The 20377-nt window shown below is 43.7% G+C and overlaps 1 protein-coding gene across 3 annotated transcripts in view; it reads left to right on the top strand.

The window, feature by feature from the left end:
- Positions 1 to 20377, top strand: part of ASXL3 (ASXL transcriptional regulator 3) — a 326363-nt gene that overhangs the window by 247526 nt on the left and 58460 nt on the right. For all 3 annotated transcript variants that reach the window (XM_033934243.1, XM_033934244.1, XM_033934246.1), the window contains 2 exons: positions 559 to 678; positions 6240 to 6403. In XM_033934243.1, coding sequence (XP_033790134.1) covers positions 559 to 678; positions 6240 to 6403 — 284 coding nt within the window. The remainder of the gene's footprint in view (positions 1 to 558; positions 679 to 6239; positions 6404 to 20377) is intronic.

The following is a 20377-nucleotide window of genomic DNA, read 5'->3' as shown; positions in this document are numbered from 1 at the left end:
TTCTGCTGCTTACCTTGCTTTAGAGCTGCATTGTATAAAGAATTCTTCAGGGGAGTTTTGATGATTTGGTCACTGATGAGAGAAAGGGAGGAACAGAGAGAATGATGTGTCCTTCACTTATCTAAATACCCTTTACCACACTAATGGTTTAATTCTCAGTGTACATTCTCTTTGTAAAACTTGTGGACAAAGCCGTGTGATGCTTTGATTCCTAATGTGCTCTAAAGCCCTAGCCATGGATAGGCTCAGGTTGAGAATTTCCTTTTAAGCTCTGTATGAAATTAAAGTACCCCTTTATCTGCCGCAGTGGCTGCCAAACAATTGATTTCACTATTTAATTGATTCATAGAGCTTCTGTGCCCACTGTCTCTAGTGTCTGGAAACAGATTCGGGCCTCAGGGGCACTGCAGGAAATGTCAAGAACAAGCAAAGCATATGTTATTCCTGAATCTACATTTAATTTTTCTTCTCTCACTACTTTGAAGTAGAAATAATCAGGGGTTGGTTTGTTGTTTTTTTTTCTTTTCTTTTATTATCTTTATTATTTGCTTGTTTCAGGGTCTGAATCTAAAAATGGTGAAGGAGACAGCTCTGACAAAGAATCAAAATCTGGACAAAAATCTCCTACTGGAAAACAAATAAGTCAGCACTTAAAGAAATTAAAAAAGTCAGGTTTAGGTGAGTATGTGTCACAGCTTCCTTCTGAGTTCTAAAATCAAGTTAAAACTATATTATAATATACTTCTGACCTCCAGCATCCTACTGCAAAAGACTCAACCCTCATTTGCAAAGCTATGCCTACAAAATGACGGAAGGCGGTAAGGAAGAGAAAGCGGGAGAAAAACGCCTGTCCAAACCCTAACACATTGCTAAAATGGAGATGTTATTAAATATCGTTGTAGCTTAGAGGAGCAGTTTGTGAGCTGCTGTGAGTGGAGGAGTAGCCTAATGGCTAGTGTAGCGGACTCTGATCCTATGGAACTGGGTTCACTTCCCACCGCAGCGTCTTGTAACCCTTGTAACACTCCGTTGCCCCAGGTACAAAAAAAAAACCAGATTGTGAGCCCACTAAGGACCGAGAAAGCACCTGCATACAATGCATACAGCACTGCATATGTCTAGTAGCACTCTAGAAATGATTAGTACAGAAATAGGTGTGATGCACTTTCTGTTACAACAAACCTCTCAAATTAACAATGGGAGTAGAGAATGACACGGTGACAAAATTCATCACCGTTCCCGTCCCCGCGGATAACTGCGGGAAATAATCCCATGTCATTTTCTAGTGTCTATTTCAACCTCAGTCCTTCTACACCAGCATTCTTCAAAGCAAAGCTTGAGGGTCAGTGGTTGTGGCCATTCATATTTTGATTCTTCCCTCTCTCCTTAAAGAATGACATGAAGATGGTTTCCTGCGGTTATCCGCGGGGATGGGAACGGTGATGAATTTTGTCACCGTGTCATTCTCTAAATGGGAGATGAAAGGAGGACTATGATGCTCGCACACTCTTTACAGGCTATAGGAGGTCACTGGCTTGTGTCTGTTTCTGAAGTTGATTTTTGTACAGCACTGAGATTTTGTAGAAGATTTATGTGGGAGAATAAATTGATCCGTATCAATTGAAAGGTGTATCAATATAAATCACCCTCCACAGTCTCACACTTCCCAAATGTAAATTTGTTGTGAAGACCCTCAGAAATACCACAACACAAGCTAAGTACCTTAACATCTCTTATAAAATTAAGCGGTGAAAGTTTAACATTTGACAGTTAATAATAATATCCGGTGAGGAAGTAGTACGTAAAGCCTGATACAATGAAACTTTTGAGTATTTAGGTGGTACTTCTGAGGGTCTTTACAACAAATTTACATTTGGGCAGTGTGAGACTGTGGAGGGTGATTTACATTGATACACCTTTCAATTGATATAGATTGGGTTTTTTAAAAAAAATTCTTTATTGATTTTTAATCAAAAACAGTGTCATACAAATGAAAGAACAAAAGATATTACACATATTACACTCTTATCTATACATGTAACATAAATATCATTCAATAATTTCATTTTCCTGCATATAATAATATCATAATATATCCTAATATACAATACAAATAAATAATAAAGTTACCCAAATATCACTATCAATATTTGGAGGGAGGGGAATAAATATTGATGTAGATTGTTTCTGAAGTTGAAACATGCTTTCAGGGAGGGTTGTGAGTGATGTGATTGTTCTTAACAGGAGAAGGATATTTTGTTTTTTCCTGGTCTTAGAGGTGTATACAAAGGTTGTGTTTTGAGAAAAAGTTGGCTTAATTTCATCCTAAATTTTGTTCCTCGTTTCAGAGGGAGTCTTGTGGTTTTGTATTATGATATCTTAACAGCTCATTCCTTTCGGGACTGGAGCATTGGAGGGGAGATGACTACCAGACACCTTCCCTGATTTTCAGTATTTTGTGTGCAGTGATGAGGGGTAGCAGTAGAAAGTGGTCATCTTGGTAGCAGCATTTTGTTTGTTTGAATACAGAAATCATGCAGTTGGATCATAGGGTTACCAGCATCCGGATTTACCCGGACATGTCCTCTTTTTTAGAGGACTGCCCAGGCATTCTGGATGGCTTTTCAAAACCTGGCACTTTGTCCAGATTTTGAAAAGCTTTGAGCTCGGGGCCGTGACGGAAAGGCATCTGTGCATGTTCGGATGCAACACGGTGACATCACACGCATGCACGTGACATCATCGCATCACACCTGCCCATGCTCGGAGGCCCTCCAAACGCGGATCTGAGCTCAAGAAGAGGTTTGGGGCGGTGCTGGGGCAGAACGGGACATGACTTGGGTTGAACTGGTGGGCATGGTGCGGAGCCACGTGTCCTGATTTTATGGGCCTAAAATCTGGTAACCTTATAGGATCATATATTATCATGTCCAGTTTTTTTTTTAGAATAAACATTCAGAATTGCTGTCTGTGGGATTTTGACTCCTTTGTGTCAGCAGGCAGCATCCTTATCATATCTGCAGGTAACACATCTTTACTGTTTTAATACCACTGAGGTTTGGTGTGTTCTGATGCACTCTAGTTTTAGGAAAGGCTAATTTCATTAGGATCTTGACAGTATATTTATCAAGTACGTGAAAAGGTACATGATTGATACATTTGTCCTTTCAGCTAGTGCAATCTAGTGAGGAGTAGAATCCTAAAGCAGTACTTTTCAATCTTCTCAAGGAGATGCACCTAGCCAATTGGGTTTCCAGGATTACCACAATGAATAGGCACAAGTTGGATTTGCATGCCTAGTATATCCACCAATCTCATACCAGTGGCATAGCCATAGATGGGCCAGGGCCCATCCACTTCGGAATCAGGCCCACCCAAGAATCAGTGCTCCATTGGCATTGCATAACCCTTCAGCATCTTTTAGGGGGCCTTTTATTAAAGCATGGAAACATTTTGTGGTTCCTGCATGGCAATCACAGATCCTCTTGCCTTAACTGTTGGAGGTGTTCCTGGCAATCTACCCATGCAATTAACACAGATTAAAATGCAGAGTAACACAATAGATAATGGCAGAAAAAAAGACCCTTGGCCCATCCAGTGTGCCCAGGGGTAGGCAATTCCGGTCCTCGAGAGCCACAGGCAGGTCAGGTTTTCAGGATATTCACAATAAATATGCATGAGATAGATTTGTATCTCAAGGAGGCAGTGCATGCAAATCCATCTCATACATATTCATTGTGGATATCCTGAAAACCTGGCCTGCCTGTGGCTCTCAAGGACTGGAATTGCCTACCCCTGAGGGTGCCCAACAGGGTGACCATAGCCCCACCCACCACTCCACATAGGTCCAGTTAAAAATGTTTTTTTCGAAGTCAGCACTGCAAATAACACAGATGCACTTAACACCAGCTATTGAGGTGGCATTAAATGTTCAGCATTTAAGTTAACATGTAGTCCATGCCAACTGTACACAATCCATTGACATAGAGATTAATACATGCTAAAAAGGCAGTTCTACAACAGGATGCCTCAAATTATGTGCCCAGAAGGTGTGTGGATAAAGCCTATTCTATAAAGACAATTAGACACATACTTTCCTTTTTGAAAACTGTTAGGATACAAGAATACATATTTTACACCACATTCTTTGTTGGCTTAATCATGAATTGATAATGAGTGTGATGATTGAGCAGACTGGATGGTCCGTTCAGGTCTTTATCTATTATGCTACTATGTTATAGTGCAGTGTTTACCATATCGGTCCTGGAGTACCCCCTTGCCAATCAAGTTTTTGGATGACAATGAATGTACATGGAAGAGATTTGCATACGGTGAGGGATTACGGGGTTTCCCCTCACTAAGACTGGGCAATAGGGGGCGTCAGACAAATCAGGGAAAACTACCTGTTCCAGAATGCCCTGAATTTTGCAGTTCAGTGTGACTCAGGCAGGGAGGAGTACTTCTGCCCCAGACTGAAACTATTCAGAGAGGTCGCTAAGAGAGGAGGTCTTGAGAAAGAGACTTCTACTAGAGTACCCTTCCCTAGCTATGGGTTGAGGAGAACCCTGGGAAGCAGAGGACTTCTTATGACACTGAAAGAGAGAGAATCCTTCCCTAGCTGTGGGCTGGGGAAAAGCCCTTGGAAGTCAAGAAATCGGGCAAGGACTGTTAGAAGAACAGAGAGTGTGTGATTTTTGGTACATGGCTTGCCAAAGTAAGCCAACCTTGTTATAGTGAGGATTGTAGACTATTTGTAGATTTGACTGGAACCAGCCCTTGAAACTTGCTGAAGAAAATTTGTTTATCCTTGAGCTGAGAAAGGGGTTTTGCCTTATCAGAGTCTGTGAGGTAATAGGCTCAGGTCTGTACTTAATAATATTTTTAAAAAACTAACTATTATACCTGCAAGAGTGTCTAGGTTGTTTGTGTGAGTAGGAAATCCTGGACTGGACTCAGCCACACATACCGTGGAGGCAGTGAACATAAGAACATAAGCAATGCCTCCGCTGGGTCAGACCTGAGGTCCATCGTGCCCAGCAGTCCGTTCACGCGGCGGCCCAACAGGTCCAGGACCTGTGCAGTAATCCTCTATTTATACCCTTCTATCCCCTTTTCCAGTAGGAGATTGTCCAATCCTTTCTTGAACCCCAGTATCGTACTCTGCCCTATTGCATCCTCTGGAAGCGCATTCCAGGTGTCCACCACACGTTGGGTAAAAAAGAACTTCCTAGCATTTGTTCTGAATCTGTCCCCTTTCAACTTTTCCGAATGCCCTCTTGTTCTTTTATTTTTTGAAAGTTTGAAGAATCTGTCCCTCTCTACTCTCTCTATGCCCTTCATGATCTTGTAAGTCTTTATCATATCCCCTCTAAGTCTCCTCTTCTCCAGGGAATAGAGAACCAGTTTCTCCAATCTCTCTGCGTATGTTAACGCCTAAGGTATAGAATTGCCTCTTGTAGGCCATGCTAACGCATTAACTGTTAGTTCAGCCATTCGCCAACAGCTGTGCTAATTTCTATATTGCTTAACTGATTTTAGTAGAAAGCCCTGTACATATCCAAAAGGTTGCCTCTGCAACAGTTACCGTTCTTTATTGTTGTACTCTTTTATTTTATGTTTTTCATTTTCCTTTCAAACTTTCCTCTACTTTTCCCCTCAGCAATTTCTTTTACTGCTGTTTCCACAGATAATATGCCTTGAAAGTGAACATGCACGTCAATAGGCAGTACTTCAGCATCAGCCACATGCCAGCGTATTTATTGAAGGTTTTGACTATGTGTTCGTTACTTGCATCTAGTGAATAAGAGAGCAATCGGTTATTATGACGTTGGCTGGTACGGCCTCTCCAATACACAAAAGATTTTGTTTCACTACTAACATTCAAAGAAAGAGAGACATTTGAACCTAGTTGTTTTTTTGGGTCATTTTCCATTTTGTCTTTTGAGAGATCTCTCTCTCTCTCTCTGCATATACCACTAAACACTACCAGCTTGCTTCAGCATACATGCCACACAATTCCAATGCATGCTAGAGCAAACTACCAGAGACAAATTAGAGGCATGCGTTAACTTCAGTGAAGAAATGGTTTCTCCAGTATAAATCTGTCCCAGATTAGCACCTGTGTGTGCTGTTTGACTTTACATAATTTACGATCTGTTAGAGTGCGAGAAAAGGCAAAGTGTGGTCTCAGGGAGAATTATCAGGGACTCTGGTTAATCATATTTCTCTGTTTATTGCAGGGCATTTGAAATGGACCAAAGCTGAGGATATTGACATAGAAACACCAGGATCTATTCTCGTGAACACCAACCTGAGAGCTTTAATAAACAAACATACTTTTGCTTCCTTACCTCAGCACTTTCAACAGTACCTCCTGCTTCTGCTTCCAGAAGTGGACAGGCAGGTGAGTGAGAACATAATAAACATTTTGTCTTTTAAGTATTTAGCTTGTCAAACAGCACTTTTATAACCCTTTTCTATGAATATATAAGGGCATTTCCTGAGTACATTGTCTCCTTCTCATCGGTGCCTTCATTATAACTAACTTTATAACCAACAATGACATGTTTAATTAAAGGTGTTGCTGAAGTCAAAAGGACTCTAGGGTACATAGGTAAAAATAATAGTAAAGATGTAATTATGCTGACTGCTGAGACCTCGGCGGGAATATTGTGTTTCATTCAGGATGCCTTATTTTTGGAATAATATGAACTGAGGCAATCCAGATATGTTGTGGGATCTGCTTCAGAAGCCCTTTAAGATGACACTGAGAAATATAATTGTGTATACAGTAGAAGAGAGGCAAGACAAGATATGAGAGAGAGATTCAAATCGCGAACAAAGACTCACCAAAGGAGAGACCGCTATATTCCACTAAGAATGGTAAAAAGCTATAAAAAAAAACCCCAGGAAAAGTGGAACTGATGATCAGGGTACAGAAATACTTTATTAATAATCTTCACTCTGATAAGAAAATCCACAAATGTCTATGTCCCTGAACCATACATGATCTGTTTTGGCCACAAAGGCCTTCCTCAGGGGTCCAAGAAATTGAATTGAGATTCTTCCTTGCAGAAAACCCCTCAAAATATGTAATTTTTTTCCCATGAAATGAGGCTACTATTTTTTTTTTCTTTCCTCCACTTTTGCTAGCCATCTCCAAAGAGAACGGTACCTCTTATACAGAGAGCCTCTGAACATACGCAAATAGTTTCCCACCTCAGAGCTGATCACGAGGACCTCCCCATCCTCCTCCAGCTCCAGTATTAATGATGCACAAGAAACAAATCTGTTTCAAGGGAAAATGTGTTCTATAACAAGAGGCTCTGAGGTAGTAGATTGAGAAGAAACCTCATGCAGTATTTTTTCATGGAAAGGATTTGGAAGCATGGAACAATAACAAATAACGGAGTTTAAGAGGTCATAGTATAAGCACAGAAGATACTTATTTGCCAGAAGTGTGGACCCGAGAAATCATGACTTAGCAACATGTAATCAAGGGTTCATATCTACAGGTATTGTGATTACCAGAATGTATAGAAAAGATGCTAATATGCAATGTTAGAAATCCTAGCAGTCAGAACTGTCTGGCAAGCTGCATCCTATTTAATAAGTATAGATCCTAGTAGAAGCACACATACTTCTAAGTTATTTGTGTAGCTGTTTGGCAGGCTACACTATTTAGGAGGCTTAATGTGTTAGGATTAAATTTTATATGTATATTATATGAATTTTGGGGATAACAGGAGAAAAATAAGCTCGAGGTAAGTGTGACGTACTGGTTAGAGCTATAGCCTCAGCACCCTGAGGTTGTGAGTTCAAACCCCATGCTGCTCCTTGTGACCCTAGGCCAGTCATTTAATCCTTCATTTCCCTAGATACATTAGATAGATTGTGAGCCCACCAGGACAGATAGGGGAAATGCTTAAAGTACCTGTATGTAAACCGCATTGAGTGTGGCTATAAAACTACAAAAAGACAGTATACAAGTCCCAATCCCTTTCCCTACCCTAATGTCCCACAATAAATGAAGAAATTGAAGCGGAAACGACATGCAATATAATCAAGTTTGCAGATGACACAAAATTATGTCGGGGGGTTGGCTCTCCAAGGGACTGCGAGGATCTTCAGAAGGATCTGAACCAGCTGGAAAAATGGGCGATAAAGTGGCAAATGAATTTCAATATAGACAAATGCAAGGTGATGCATCTGGGAAAGAAAAATAAAGAACATGAATATAGAATATTGGGTGTGACATTAGCCAAATGCGAAAAAGAAAGGGACTTGGGGGTCCTGATAGACAGAACCCTAAAACCATCGGTTCAATGCGCAGCGGCAGCAAAGAAAGCAAACAGGATGTTGGGCATGATTAAAAAGGGGATCACGAGTAGGTCGGAGGACATCATAATGCCACTTTACTGAGCAATGGTCAGACCACACTTGGAATACTGTGTCCAACACTGGTCTCCATACCTCAAGAAGGATATAACTCTGCTGGAAAGGGTGCAGAGGCGAGCCACTAAACTAGTCAAAGGTATGGAGAATTTGAGCTATCAAGAACGCCTCCGAAAACTTGGACTGTTCACCCTCAAAAAGAGAAGATTGAGGGGGGATTTGATAGAGACTTTTAAAATATTAAAAAGATTTGACATAATAGACCAGGAAGAAGCATTACTGACATTTTCAAATGTGACACGGACAAGAGGTCATAGCCTGAAACTGTGTGGCAGCAGGTTCAGGACAAATGTCAGGAAGTTCTGCTTCACACAGCGAGTGGTGAGCGCTTGGAATGCTCTCCCAGAGGAGCTTGTGGCAGAGACTAGTGTTCAGGGTTTCAAGCGCAAGTTGGATGCACACCTTCTTGCAAATCATATCGAGGGATATGGGAGATCCGAGTCTCCAACAGGGAGCGCCTAACTGGGCCTCCGCGTGTGCGGATCGCTGGACTAGATGGACCTAGGTCTGATCCGGTGAAGGCGTTTCTTATGTTCTTATGAAAATAGGGTGGATATTTAAGCAAGATGGCAACCTTAAACAGATCTCAATATCAACCATGAAGTATTTAGAGGAAATAAAGATGAAGATTTTGGCATGGTCTTCACATTTCCCATAATTGATTGCTATTGAAGACCTGTGGGAAGACCTAAAATGCATGCAAGGAGTCTTAAGAATATTTCTGTACTAGAAGAGTTCTATGGGTTTGGAACAAAATTCCCCAAAACAAAAATAGAGTTGCTTGGAGATGCTTGGAAGATGCTAAAGGAGGTGTTAAAAAGTATTAACTGGCAGGGTGACCAAATATCTGCTTGTCATATTCACTATTCTCTTATTATGAATGTATGAATCTGGGGAAAAAAACTTCAAATAAATAGACACGATGCCTTAAAATTTTCAGAAGGCTGTTGTGTTTAGCGTTGTTCCATGTAGAAGTTGTATCGGGAGTCTTTCATGAGGTATTTTGTCAAAGGTTTTCTGAAAATTCAGATGCACCATGGGGCTCATTTTCAAAGCACTTAGACATACAAAGTACCATAGAAACCTATGGTACTATAAGTGTGTATTATCATTATTATTATTTCTAGTCCGTCTTTATCCAAAGCAGATTACAAACTCATACATTAAAACAATTAAAAGTATATACAACAACAATTAACCAAAAACTGCTTTCCTTTAACACCCAGACACTTTACCAAATGCTTTATAAAACTTGGAATGGGAGAAGAGAGGGTATTTAGAGCAGAGGATAGAATATTATCCTAGGAAGAGATAGCCTCATTGACAGACTTGTATGACATTATGGTTGAGAAGAGGGATGAAACGCTGGTAAAAAGAGTGCAAAGGTCAATAGCCTAAGATTCCTAAATGTTTTAGTGGAGCTTGGCCAGGTCTGGGGGGAGGGTGATGAATTGTGAACATTATCAGATGATGGTCAGAGAGGGGAAGAACTAGGATTGCCAGATTTTCCAACTGGAAAATCCGGACCCTCTAGAACTGTCCCCAGGCCCTCCCAGTGCCATCCATCCCCACCCTGTAATGCCCTAATCCTACCCTCATTCCCGCCCTAGGTCCCCCCCCACTCCCCCTCACCCCCCGTTGCCTGCTCTTGTCGGACAGGGAGGAAGTCCGTGGATGCCACGCGATGACCATGCTCACACACACGTGATATCATTGCTTGGCATCTGCGCATGTACGGACTTCCTCCCTGCCCGACACGCATTGAGGAGACTTTTCAAAACCCGGACGGACCCCCAGACATGTACTCAAAAGAAGGACATGTCCAGGGAAATCGGACATCTGGTAACCCTAGGAAGAACTGAACTGCAGAAATTGGTGATAGAGTATTTGGGGAAGAAGACAAGATCAAAGCAGTGGCCATTGTGCATAGAGGCAGTGACGTAGTAAGGGGGGCAGAGGGCTTGGCTTTGCAATATCTTGTCTATCTGTTCAGTGTTAGTTTTTGTAACATTATCGCCAGTACGATGTCTTGAGTTTATTCATTCTGGCAATATCTAGTGAATGTGTAATTGTTCAGTGTTCTTCATTATTCTTTTGCTTTTGTTGTGTCAATCTGATGTTTTAAATTTATTTAGCTTAGAAGTGTGTAATGTAGATGTTATGGATGTTCAATATATGTTGATAAATTCAGTGTTTTTCACTGTTAATAGTGTCAATCTGAGGTCTTAAATTGTTTCAGATAATTTTCATCCAGTCTGGTAAAGCCTTGGATCAGAGGCATTAACCTTGGAACACAAGGCAAGGAGACCAAAATAGTGAAATGTCTTCCAGGATCCTCAGCTACCAGGAGTTCCAGGCAAATACAGACTATAATTAAGGAAGAAAATAAGGATTTTAACACTGATGTTGTTATCCATCTGGGAACAAATGACCTGGCCAACAACTCCACACTTGCAGCACAGAAAGCTTTTCAGGAGTTTGGTGAGGGCTTGAAACCTTTTGTAAAGACTTTAGCTTTTTCTGAAATACTGCCTGCATATGGAAAGGGAGAGCAAAGAGTGAAAAACACAGAGGACTTTAATAGATGGCTCAAAGCCTGGTGTCATCAAGAAGGCTTCAGGTACATAGGAGGATGGGGAAATACCGTATTTTCACGTAGATAATGCGCACCCGTGTAAAACGCACACACGGGTATAGCGCGCGAAAAACACAAATTTATGTACAGAAATTTTTATATACCGCGCACACCCGTATACCGCGCATGCTGCCCGACTCTCCTTTCGCCCGCCCCGACTCTCCTCTCCCCCTTGAAGTCCTGTCCCCACCCTGAAAGCCTGATGCCCCCCCCCGACGTCCTATTCACCCTCCCCCCGCAGGACCGCTCGCACCCCCACCCTGAAGGACCGCTCGCACGCACCCGCACCCCCACCCCGAAGGACCGCTCGCACGCACTCCCACCCGCACCCACACCCCCACCCTGAAGGACCGCTCGCACCCCCACAGCCTCCCGACCCCCCCCCATCATGTACAAGCTCCTACCGGTGTCTTGCTGCTTCCTCTTGGCGGTCCCGACTCCCCGACACGATCGGGGCAAGAGGGAGCTCAAGCCCTCTTGCCCCAGCCAACCACGACACCCCCGCGCTAGTTGTTCGGGCCAGGAGGGAGCCCAAACCCTCCTGGCCACGGCGACCCCCTACCCCCACCCCGCACTACATTACGGGCAGGAGGGATCCCAGGCCCTCCTGCTCTCGACGCAAACCCCCCTCCTCCCAACGACCGCCCCCCAGGAACCTCCGACCGCCCCCCCAGCCGACCCGCGACCCCCCTGGCCGACCCCCACGACACCCCCACCCCCCTTCCCCGTACCTTTCTGTAGTTGGCCGGACAGACGGGAGCCAAACCCGCCTGTCCGGCAGGCAGCCAACGACGGAATGAGGCCGGATTGACCCATCCGTCCCAAGGCTCCGCCTACTGGTGGGGCCTAAGGCACCTGGGCCAATCAGAATAGGCCCGGGAGCCTTAGGTCCCTCCTGGGGGCGGGGCCTTGGGCACATGGTCGGGTTGGGTCCATGTGCCTCAGGCCCCGCCCCCAGGTGGGACCTAAGGCTCCCGGGCCTATTCTGATTGGCCCAGGCGCCTTAGGCCCCACCAGTAGGCGGAGCCTTGGGACGGATGGGCCAATCCGGCCTCATTCCGTCGTTGGCTGCCTGCCGGACAGGCGGGTTTGGCTCCCGTCTGTCCGGCCAACAACAGAAAGGTACGGGGAAGGGGGGTGGGGGGGTCGGCCAGGGGGGTCGCGGGTCGGCTGGGGGGGCGGTCGGAGGTTCTTGGGGGGGGCGGTCGTTGGGGGGAGGGGGTTTGCGTCGAGGGCAGGAGGGCCTGGGATCCCTCCTGCCCGTAATGTAGTGCGGGGTGGGGGTAGGGGGTCGCCGTGGCCAGGAGGGTTTGGGCTCCCTCCTGGCCCGAACAACTAGCGGGGGGAGGGAGGGGGGTCGCCAGGGCCAGGAGGACTTGGGCTCCCTTCTGGCCCGATATTGTCGGGGAGTTGGGGAGTCGGCGGGGCAAGAGGGCTTGGGCTCCCTTTTGCCCCGATCGTGTCGGGGAGTCGGGGGAGGCAAGAGGGCTTGAGCTCCCTCTTGCCCCGATCGTGTCGGGGGTGCCGCGGTTGGCTGGGGCAAGAGGGCTTGAGCTCCCTCTTGCCCCGATCGTGTCAGGGAGTCGGGGGGGCAAGAGGGCTTGAGCTCCCTCTTGCCCCTATCGTGTCGGGTGTCGGGACCGCCAAGAGGAAGCAGCAGGACACCGGTAGGAGCTTCTACATGATGGGGGGGGGTCGGGAGGCTGTGGGGGTGCGAGCGGTCCTTCAGTGTGGGGGTGCGGGTGGGAGTGCGTGCGAGCGGTCCTTCTGGGTGGGGATGCGGGTGCGGGTGCGTACGAGCGGTCCTGCGGGGGGGTGAATCGGACGTCGGGGGGGAACTATGTTAAAAAAAATTGTACAATGCGCTCACGCGTATAACGCGCAAGGGTATGCGCGGTATGTAAAAACCACGTATAACGCGCGCGTTATATGCGAGAAAATACGGTACATGGAAGGACAAGAAGCTATATTGCACTGATGGGCTACATATTACTACAGCAGAAAAAAGAAACCTTGCGGAGAAATTTAGACAATATGTTTCTAGGCATTTAAATTAGAAGGTGGGGGTTGTGTATGTATGAAGGACAATTATAGAGACGACCCCTGGCAAAAGAAAAGATGTGATGGTAGTAAAGATTGCAATGTAAACAATATCAGCAACTCATTTCATAGAATTGCACCGGAAAGTGAAACGAAACAAAAATCTACATGAAAAAAGAGATTACCGCTGAAAAATAGTTGGAAAATGATGACCACAAATGCTCGCAGTCTAAGCAACAAAGTTTATGATCTGCAAGCTTTGATGTTAGAGGCAGATCTAGATATTGTCAGTGAATTACATGGATGGGATGCAAACATATCGGATATAATCTTTTTAGGAAGGTCAGAGATGGTCAAAAAGATGGAGGAGTAGCTCTCTATGTAAAGATCAATATCCAAGCAATCGAAATGCAAGGGACCTGGGGAGAGGAAGAAGCGATATGGATCGCTCTGAACAGAGAAGATGGAACTTCTATCTATGTGAGTGTAGTCTACAGACCTCCTACTCAATCGCAGCAAATTGATAAGGATCTGATTGTGGATATCCAAAAGTTTGGAAGGAAAGAGGAGATGCTGCTGTGGGGAGAGTTCATCTTGCCGGTTCTGGATTGGAAAGTTCCATCTGTGAAATCGAAAAGAAGTAGGGAGATTGCGGATGGCTTTCAAGAGGCTCTGCTCAGACAAATGGTGACGGAACCCACGATTGAAAAATCGATATTGGATCTGGTCCTCACAAATGGAGAGAGTATCTCTAATGTTTGAGTGGGTGCTCACATGGGAAGTTCCGATCATCAAACGGTTTGGTTTGATATAACAGCTAAAGTGGAGAGCGGCCGCACAATACTTAAAGTCCTAGATTTCAAACGTACGGACTTCAATGAAATGGGAGAGTACCTGAACAAAGAGCTGTTAGGATGGGAGGACATAAGAGAAGTGGAAAGACAGTGGTCTAAGCTGAAAGGAGCGAAAAAAATGGCTACAGACCTTTATGTGAAGAAAATAAATAAAAACAAGAGAAAAAGGAAGCCGATATGGTTCTCCAAACTAGTGGCGGAGAAAATAAAGGTGAAAGAGTTGGCGTTCGTGAAATATAAAAAAACCCAAGAGGAGGAGTGCAGAAAGGACTACAGGGTGAAACTGAAAGAAGCCAAGAGAGAGCTAGCACAGGCGGAAGAACAAATGGCTAAAAATGTAAAAAAGGGAGACAAAAATTTTTACAGATATATTAGTGAAAGGATGAAGATGAAAAATAGATTTGCTAAACTAAAAGATGCTGGGAACTGATATGTAGAGAGTGATAAGAACATAAGAATTGTCACTGCTGGGTCAGACCAGTGGTCCATCATGCTCAGCAGTCCGCTCACACGGCGGCTCTCCAGTCAATGACCTGCGCCCTAACTGAGACTAGCCCTACCAGCGTACGTCCTTCTTCACCAGGAACTTGTCTAACTTTGTCTTGAATCCTTGGAGGGTATTTTCCCCTATGACAGACTCTGGAAGAGTGTTCCAGTTTTCTACCACTCTCTGGGTGAAGAAGAACTTCCTTATGTTTGTACGGAATCTATCCCCTTTCAACTTTACATAGTAACATAGTAGATGACAGCAGATAAAGACCCGAATGGTCCATCCAGTCTGCCCAACCTGATTCAATTTAAATTTTTTGATTTTTTTCTTAGCTATTTCTGGGCAAGAATCCAAAGCTCTACCCAGTACTGTGCTTGGGTTCCAACTGCCGAAATCTCTGTTAAAACCTACTCCAGCCCATCTATACCCTCCCAGCCACTGAAGCCCTCCCCAGCCCATCCCCCACCAAACCGCCTTACACAGACACAGACCGTGCAAGTCTGCCCAGTACTGGCCTTAGTTCAATATTTAGTAAAGAGTTGTTCAACAAATCTCTGGAGACGGGAGTGGTTCTCGGGGATTGGAGGAGAGCAGATATGGTCCCTATTCACAAAAGTGGTCACAGGGATGAAGCGGGAAACTACAGGCCGGTGATCCTCACTTCGGTTGTTGGAAAAATAATGGAAATGTTCCTGAAAGAAAGGATAGTGTACTTCCTTGAATCTAATGGGTTACAGGATCCGAGGTAACATGCTTTACAAAGGGTAAATCGTGCCAAACGAACCTGATTGAATTTTTTGATTGGGTGACCGGAGAGCTAGATCGAGGATATATGCTAGATGTAATTTACTTAGATTTCAGCAAAGCCTTTGATACGGTTCCTCATAGGAGGCTGTTGAACAAACTAGAAGGGCTGAAGTTAGGACCCAAAGTGGTGAACTGGGTTAGAAACTGGTTGTTGGACAAACGCCAGAGGGTGGTGGTTAATGGAAGTCGCTCGGAGGAAGGAAAGGTGAGTAGTGGAGTCCTTCAGGGTTCGGTGCTGGGACCAATCCTGTTCAATATGTTTGTGAGTGACATTGCTGAATGGTTAGAAGGAAAAGTGTACCTTTTTGCAGATGCTACCTAGATTTTTAACAGAGCAGACATCGAAGAGGGAGTGGAAAATATGAAAAAGATCTGCAAAAGTTAAAGGAATGGTCTAATGCCTGGCAACTAAAATTCAATACAAAGAAATGCAGAGTAATGCATTTGGGGATTAATAAATCAGAAGGAATCGTATGTGCTGGGAGGTGGGAAGCTGATATGCACGGATGGGGAGAGGGTGATAGTGTCCGAAGATCTAAAGGCAAAAAAAACAGTGTGACAAGGCAGTGGCTGCTGCCAGAAGGATGCTGGGCTGTATAAAGAGAGGCGTAGCCAGTAGAAGGAAGAAGGTGTTGATGCCTCTGTACAGGTCATTGGTGAGGCCCCACTTGGAGTATTGTGCTCAGTTTTGGAGACCGTATCTGTCGAAGGACATAAGAAGACTTGAAGCGGGCTAGAGGAGGACAACAAAAATGATAGGAGGCTTGTGCCAGAAGACGTATGATGAGAGACTGGAAGCCCTGAATATGTATACCCTAGAGGAAAGGAGGGACAGGGGAGATATGATTCAGATGTTCAAATACTTGAAGGGTATTAATGTAGAACAAAATCTTTTCCAGAGAAAGGAAAATGGTTATAACCAGAGGACATAATTTGAGGTTGAGGGGTGGTAGATTCAAGAGCAATGTTAGGAAATTCTACTTTATGGAGAGAGTGGTGGATGCCTGGAATGCGCTCCCGAGAGAGGTGGTGGAGAGAAAAGGGTGACTGAGTTCAAAGAAGCGTGGGATGAACACAGAGGATCTAGAATCAGAAAATAATATTAAATATTGAACTAAGGCCAGTACTGGGCAGACTTGCACAGTCTGTATATGACCATTTGGGGAGGATGGGCTGGAGAGGGCTTCAATGATTGGGAGGGTGTAGATGGGCTGGAGTCGTTTTTGATGGATATTTCGGCAGTTGGAACCCAAGCACAATACCAGGTAGAGCTTTGGATTCTTGCCCAGAAATAGCTAAGAAGAAAAAATTTAAATTGAATCAGGTTGGGCAGACTGAATGAACCATTCGGGTCTTTTTATGTCATCATCTACTATGTTATGTTATGTTACTTTCTTGAATTGCTTGTGTCAATTTGAAGTTTCAGATTGATAAGGTCTAGAACCCCCCCCCCCACACACACACACACACACACACACACAAAACAACAACTTAATATATAAATCTGATGTCTTAAGTTTATCTAGGTTGTTAATATTTAATGAATACCTTAATATGGTTATGTTAGTTTTGATGTCTTAGATCTCATTTATTGTTAATTGTATTAATTTAATATTCAGAAAAAAGAAAATATGTTAATACTATAAGTTCCCTCCAGGCTGTCAAAACTTTGTAATATAATATCACAAAAAATTTAAAGAAATATATTTTTAAAAAATATATATTTCTCCAGACTATTATTAACTAATGTTAAGTCAGACATAAGTTCAATTTGGTTCATTAATTTCTGTCATCATCATTTCAATGATAACATTGATTCTTGGAAAACTTGTACTATATTATAAATATTAGTTCCTATTTGATGTTTACGAAGGGATTAGACTCATGGGGAAGAAGATTAAGAAGAGGATAAGCACTGTTAAAACGCTAGATCAAGCATAGTCCCTTTTTAAGGACACAAAAGGCGCAAAATCTATATATACCGCCTATCAACAAGGGATCCAAGAGGAAAAAGTACAAGGAACTGTAGCAGTGAAGGAAGCGATCAGAGACAAGAAGACTTCGTTCAAGGAATGGCAAAGGTCAAAAACAGACGGAAACTGGAAAAAGCACAAACAACATCAAAGCAGGTGCCATAAGGTTGTAAGAGGAAAAAATAGCCAAGGAGGCAAAAAACTTCAAGCCGTTCTTTCAATATATTAAGGGGAAATGACCCGCGAAGGAAGCAGTGGAGCCGTTGGATGACCAGGGAATAAAGGGAGTGCTAAAGGAGGACAAAGCCATCGCTGACATTTTGCGTATGTATTTACCGAAGAGGATATACACAACATACTGGAAGCCGACAGGCTATACACAGGAAACGAAGACGGGAAACTGACAGGGTTGACGGTCAGTCTAGAAGAGGTATGCATGCAGATTGATAGGCTTAAAAATGATAAATCCCCGGGGCCGGATGGCATACATCCAAGGGTAATCAAGGAACTGAAAGGGGCTATAGCTGAACTGCTTCAACTAATAGCCAATCTGTCGATCAAATCAGGAAGGATTCCGGAAGACTGGAAGGTGGTGAATGTTATGTCAATATTCAAGAAAGGTTTGAGCATAGATCCAGGAAACTACAGACCGATGAGTCTGACCTCGGTACCGGGAAAGATGATGGAAGCGCTGATAAAGGACTGCATCATTGATCACCTTGACGGACATGATCTGATGAGGACCAGCCAGCTCGGCTTCAGCAAAAGAAGATCTTGCTTGACGAACTTGCTGCACTTCTTTGAGGGAGTAAACAGGCAGATAGACAAGGGTGACCTGGTCGACATTGTATGTCTGGATTTTCAGAAGGTGTTCGACAAGGTTCTGCATTAATGACTACTTCGAAAACTTGGGAGCCATGGAATCGAGGGTGAAATACTCACGTGGATTAAAAACTAGCTGGCGGTTAGGAAACAGGGAGTGGAGGGTAAATGGACAATACTCAGACTGGAAAAATGTCATGAGTGGAGTGCCGCGTGGTTCGATGCTTGGACCCGTGCTCTTCAACATATTTATAAATGATCTGGAAATTGGTATGATGAGTGAGGTGATTAAATTTGTGGACGATACAAAATTATTCAGAGTAGTGAAGACACAGGGGGATTGCGAAGATATGCACTGTGACATAATAAAGTTCGAGAAATGGGCCATGACATGGCAAAAGAGGTTCAACATGGATAAGTGTAAGGTGTGTTGCATGTCGATAACAAAAATCTATACACAAATACAGAATGTCCGGTGCGATACTTGAAGAGATCCCCCCCAGGAAAGAGACTTGGGAGTATTGGTCGACAAGCCCATGAAGCTGTCCGCACAATGCCCGACAGTGGTGAAAAGGGCAAACAGAATGTTAGGAATAATTAAGGGGATCCGAACAGATCGGAGAAGGTTATCATGCCGCTGTACTGGGCTATGGTACACCCTCACCTGGAATACTGTGTCCAGCACTGGTCGCCGTACATGAAGAAGGACATGGTACTACTCAAAAGGGATCAGAGAAGAGCGACTAAAATGGTTGAGAGGGTTTTATATTCTGCAATGGCACTAACACCACAGAGTTGTTTTGTGGTTGAACCTTTGAGGATTCTGTATACCTTTTATTATTTATTGGTTAAGCATAGTGCATTTTATGTAGTTTTTACACCTCTTCCCCCTTTTTTGTCTAAGCCACTTTTTATATTATGGTCTTTAACTATATTTCAGTTATCATTTTATGCTTCTTTAATAAATGACAGACATGGCTAGCATAATACACCTCCCTTTAAATATTATATCTTGGAATGTGAATGGACTTAATAATCCTATTAAAAGAAAAAAGGTTTTGTCTCATTTAAAAAAAATTTCTCCAAGTATTATTATTCTCCAAGAGACACATCTTTGAAGTACAGAGAATCTCAGAGAGAGCGTGAACTCGCAGGCCTTGAGCATGCGCAGATGCTCAAGGCCCAGCAAAGAAGAGGAGGCAGATCTTTGGGCACCGGCACCAACGCACAGGACATGCCGGTACCGGTGCTGGGGGCCAGATGGAAGTAAGAAGCGGGTTCGGGTGGGTCTGGGGGGATTTCAGATCGCGATGGGGTGGGGTGCGACACGAGCGGAGGGGTGCCGGATCACGGGGGGGGGAGGGTGCCGGATCACGGGGGGGCGCCACTCGCAAATCGAGGCAAGCTCGGTTTCCGAGGCGCCGATTTTGCAAATGTTTTGCTCGTCTTGCAAAACACTCGCAAGCCGGTGCACTCGTAAACCACTGTACATCTATTCTGACCATATCACATAATTGGATAAAGTCAGCAGTAGATGCTCCCTCTGAAGGAAGATAAAAATTGGTTTCTATATTGTTTCACTCTTCTATACGAGTTCATATTAAAACTCAGTTGGTAGATTCAATGGGTCGATGGATCATTCTAGATGCTGAAATTCAGCATATTAAAATTACTTTAGTTAATATATACACTCCGAATGCAGATGCTCCAGAATTTTTTCTGAATCTCCTTACAGGGATTAGAACTTCAACCCATTCTCTTAGCAGGTGACCTTAAGCTGCCTTTTGATATATGTCTAGATAGGCAATCAAAAAGTAAGCCGGCTTCAACAAACTCGAATGTCTCAGTCCAGTCATTATCTCTAGTTGATTTCTGGAGAATTCAACACCCATCTGCTAGAGAGTACATATATCATTCCATTTCTCATCATAGCTTTTCCAGGTTAGATTACATCTTTATCTCAAAAGCCCTTCTTAATTCATTCGTTGTTACTAAAATATCACCAATATTTATCTCAGACCATGCGGTAATAATCTTATTTTAACAATGGACTACTTCAACTCCTCCTAAATCTCCTTTATGGAGACTTCAGTCTTCTCTATTGGCTGATGATGATGTCATGACTCATCTAAAAAATTAATTAATGAATTTTTTAACATAAATTCTCCATCACACTGTTCTCCTTTTGTTATTTGGGAATTCTTTAAGGCAGCTTTAAGAGGGGAAATTATATCTATAAACTCTCACAAATCCAAATCCGAAAAAGCTGCTGTATCTGATTTGGAATCTGAAATCAAACTTG

The sequence above is a fragment of the Geotrypetes seraphini genome, chromosome 2 (genome assembly GCF_902459505.1).
Source record: "Geotrypetes seraphini chromosome 2, aGeoSer1.1, whole genome shotgun sequence".
Classification (NCBI taxonomy): Eukaryota; Metazoa; Chordata; class Amphibia; order Gymnophiona; family Dermophiidae; genus Geotrypetes; species Geotrypetes seraphini.
This window is presented reverse-complemented; position numbering and strand designations above follow the sequence as displayed.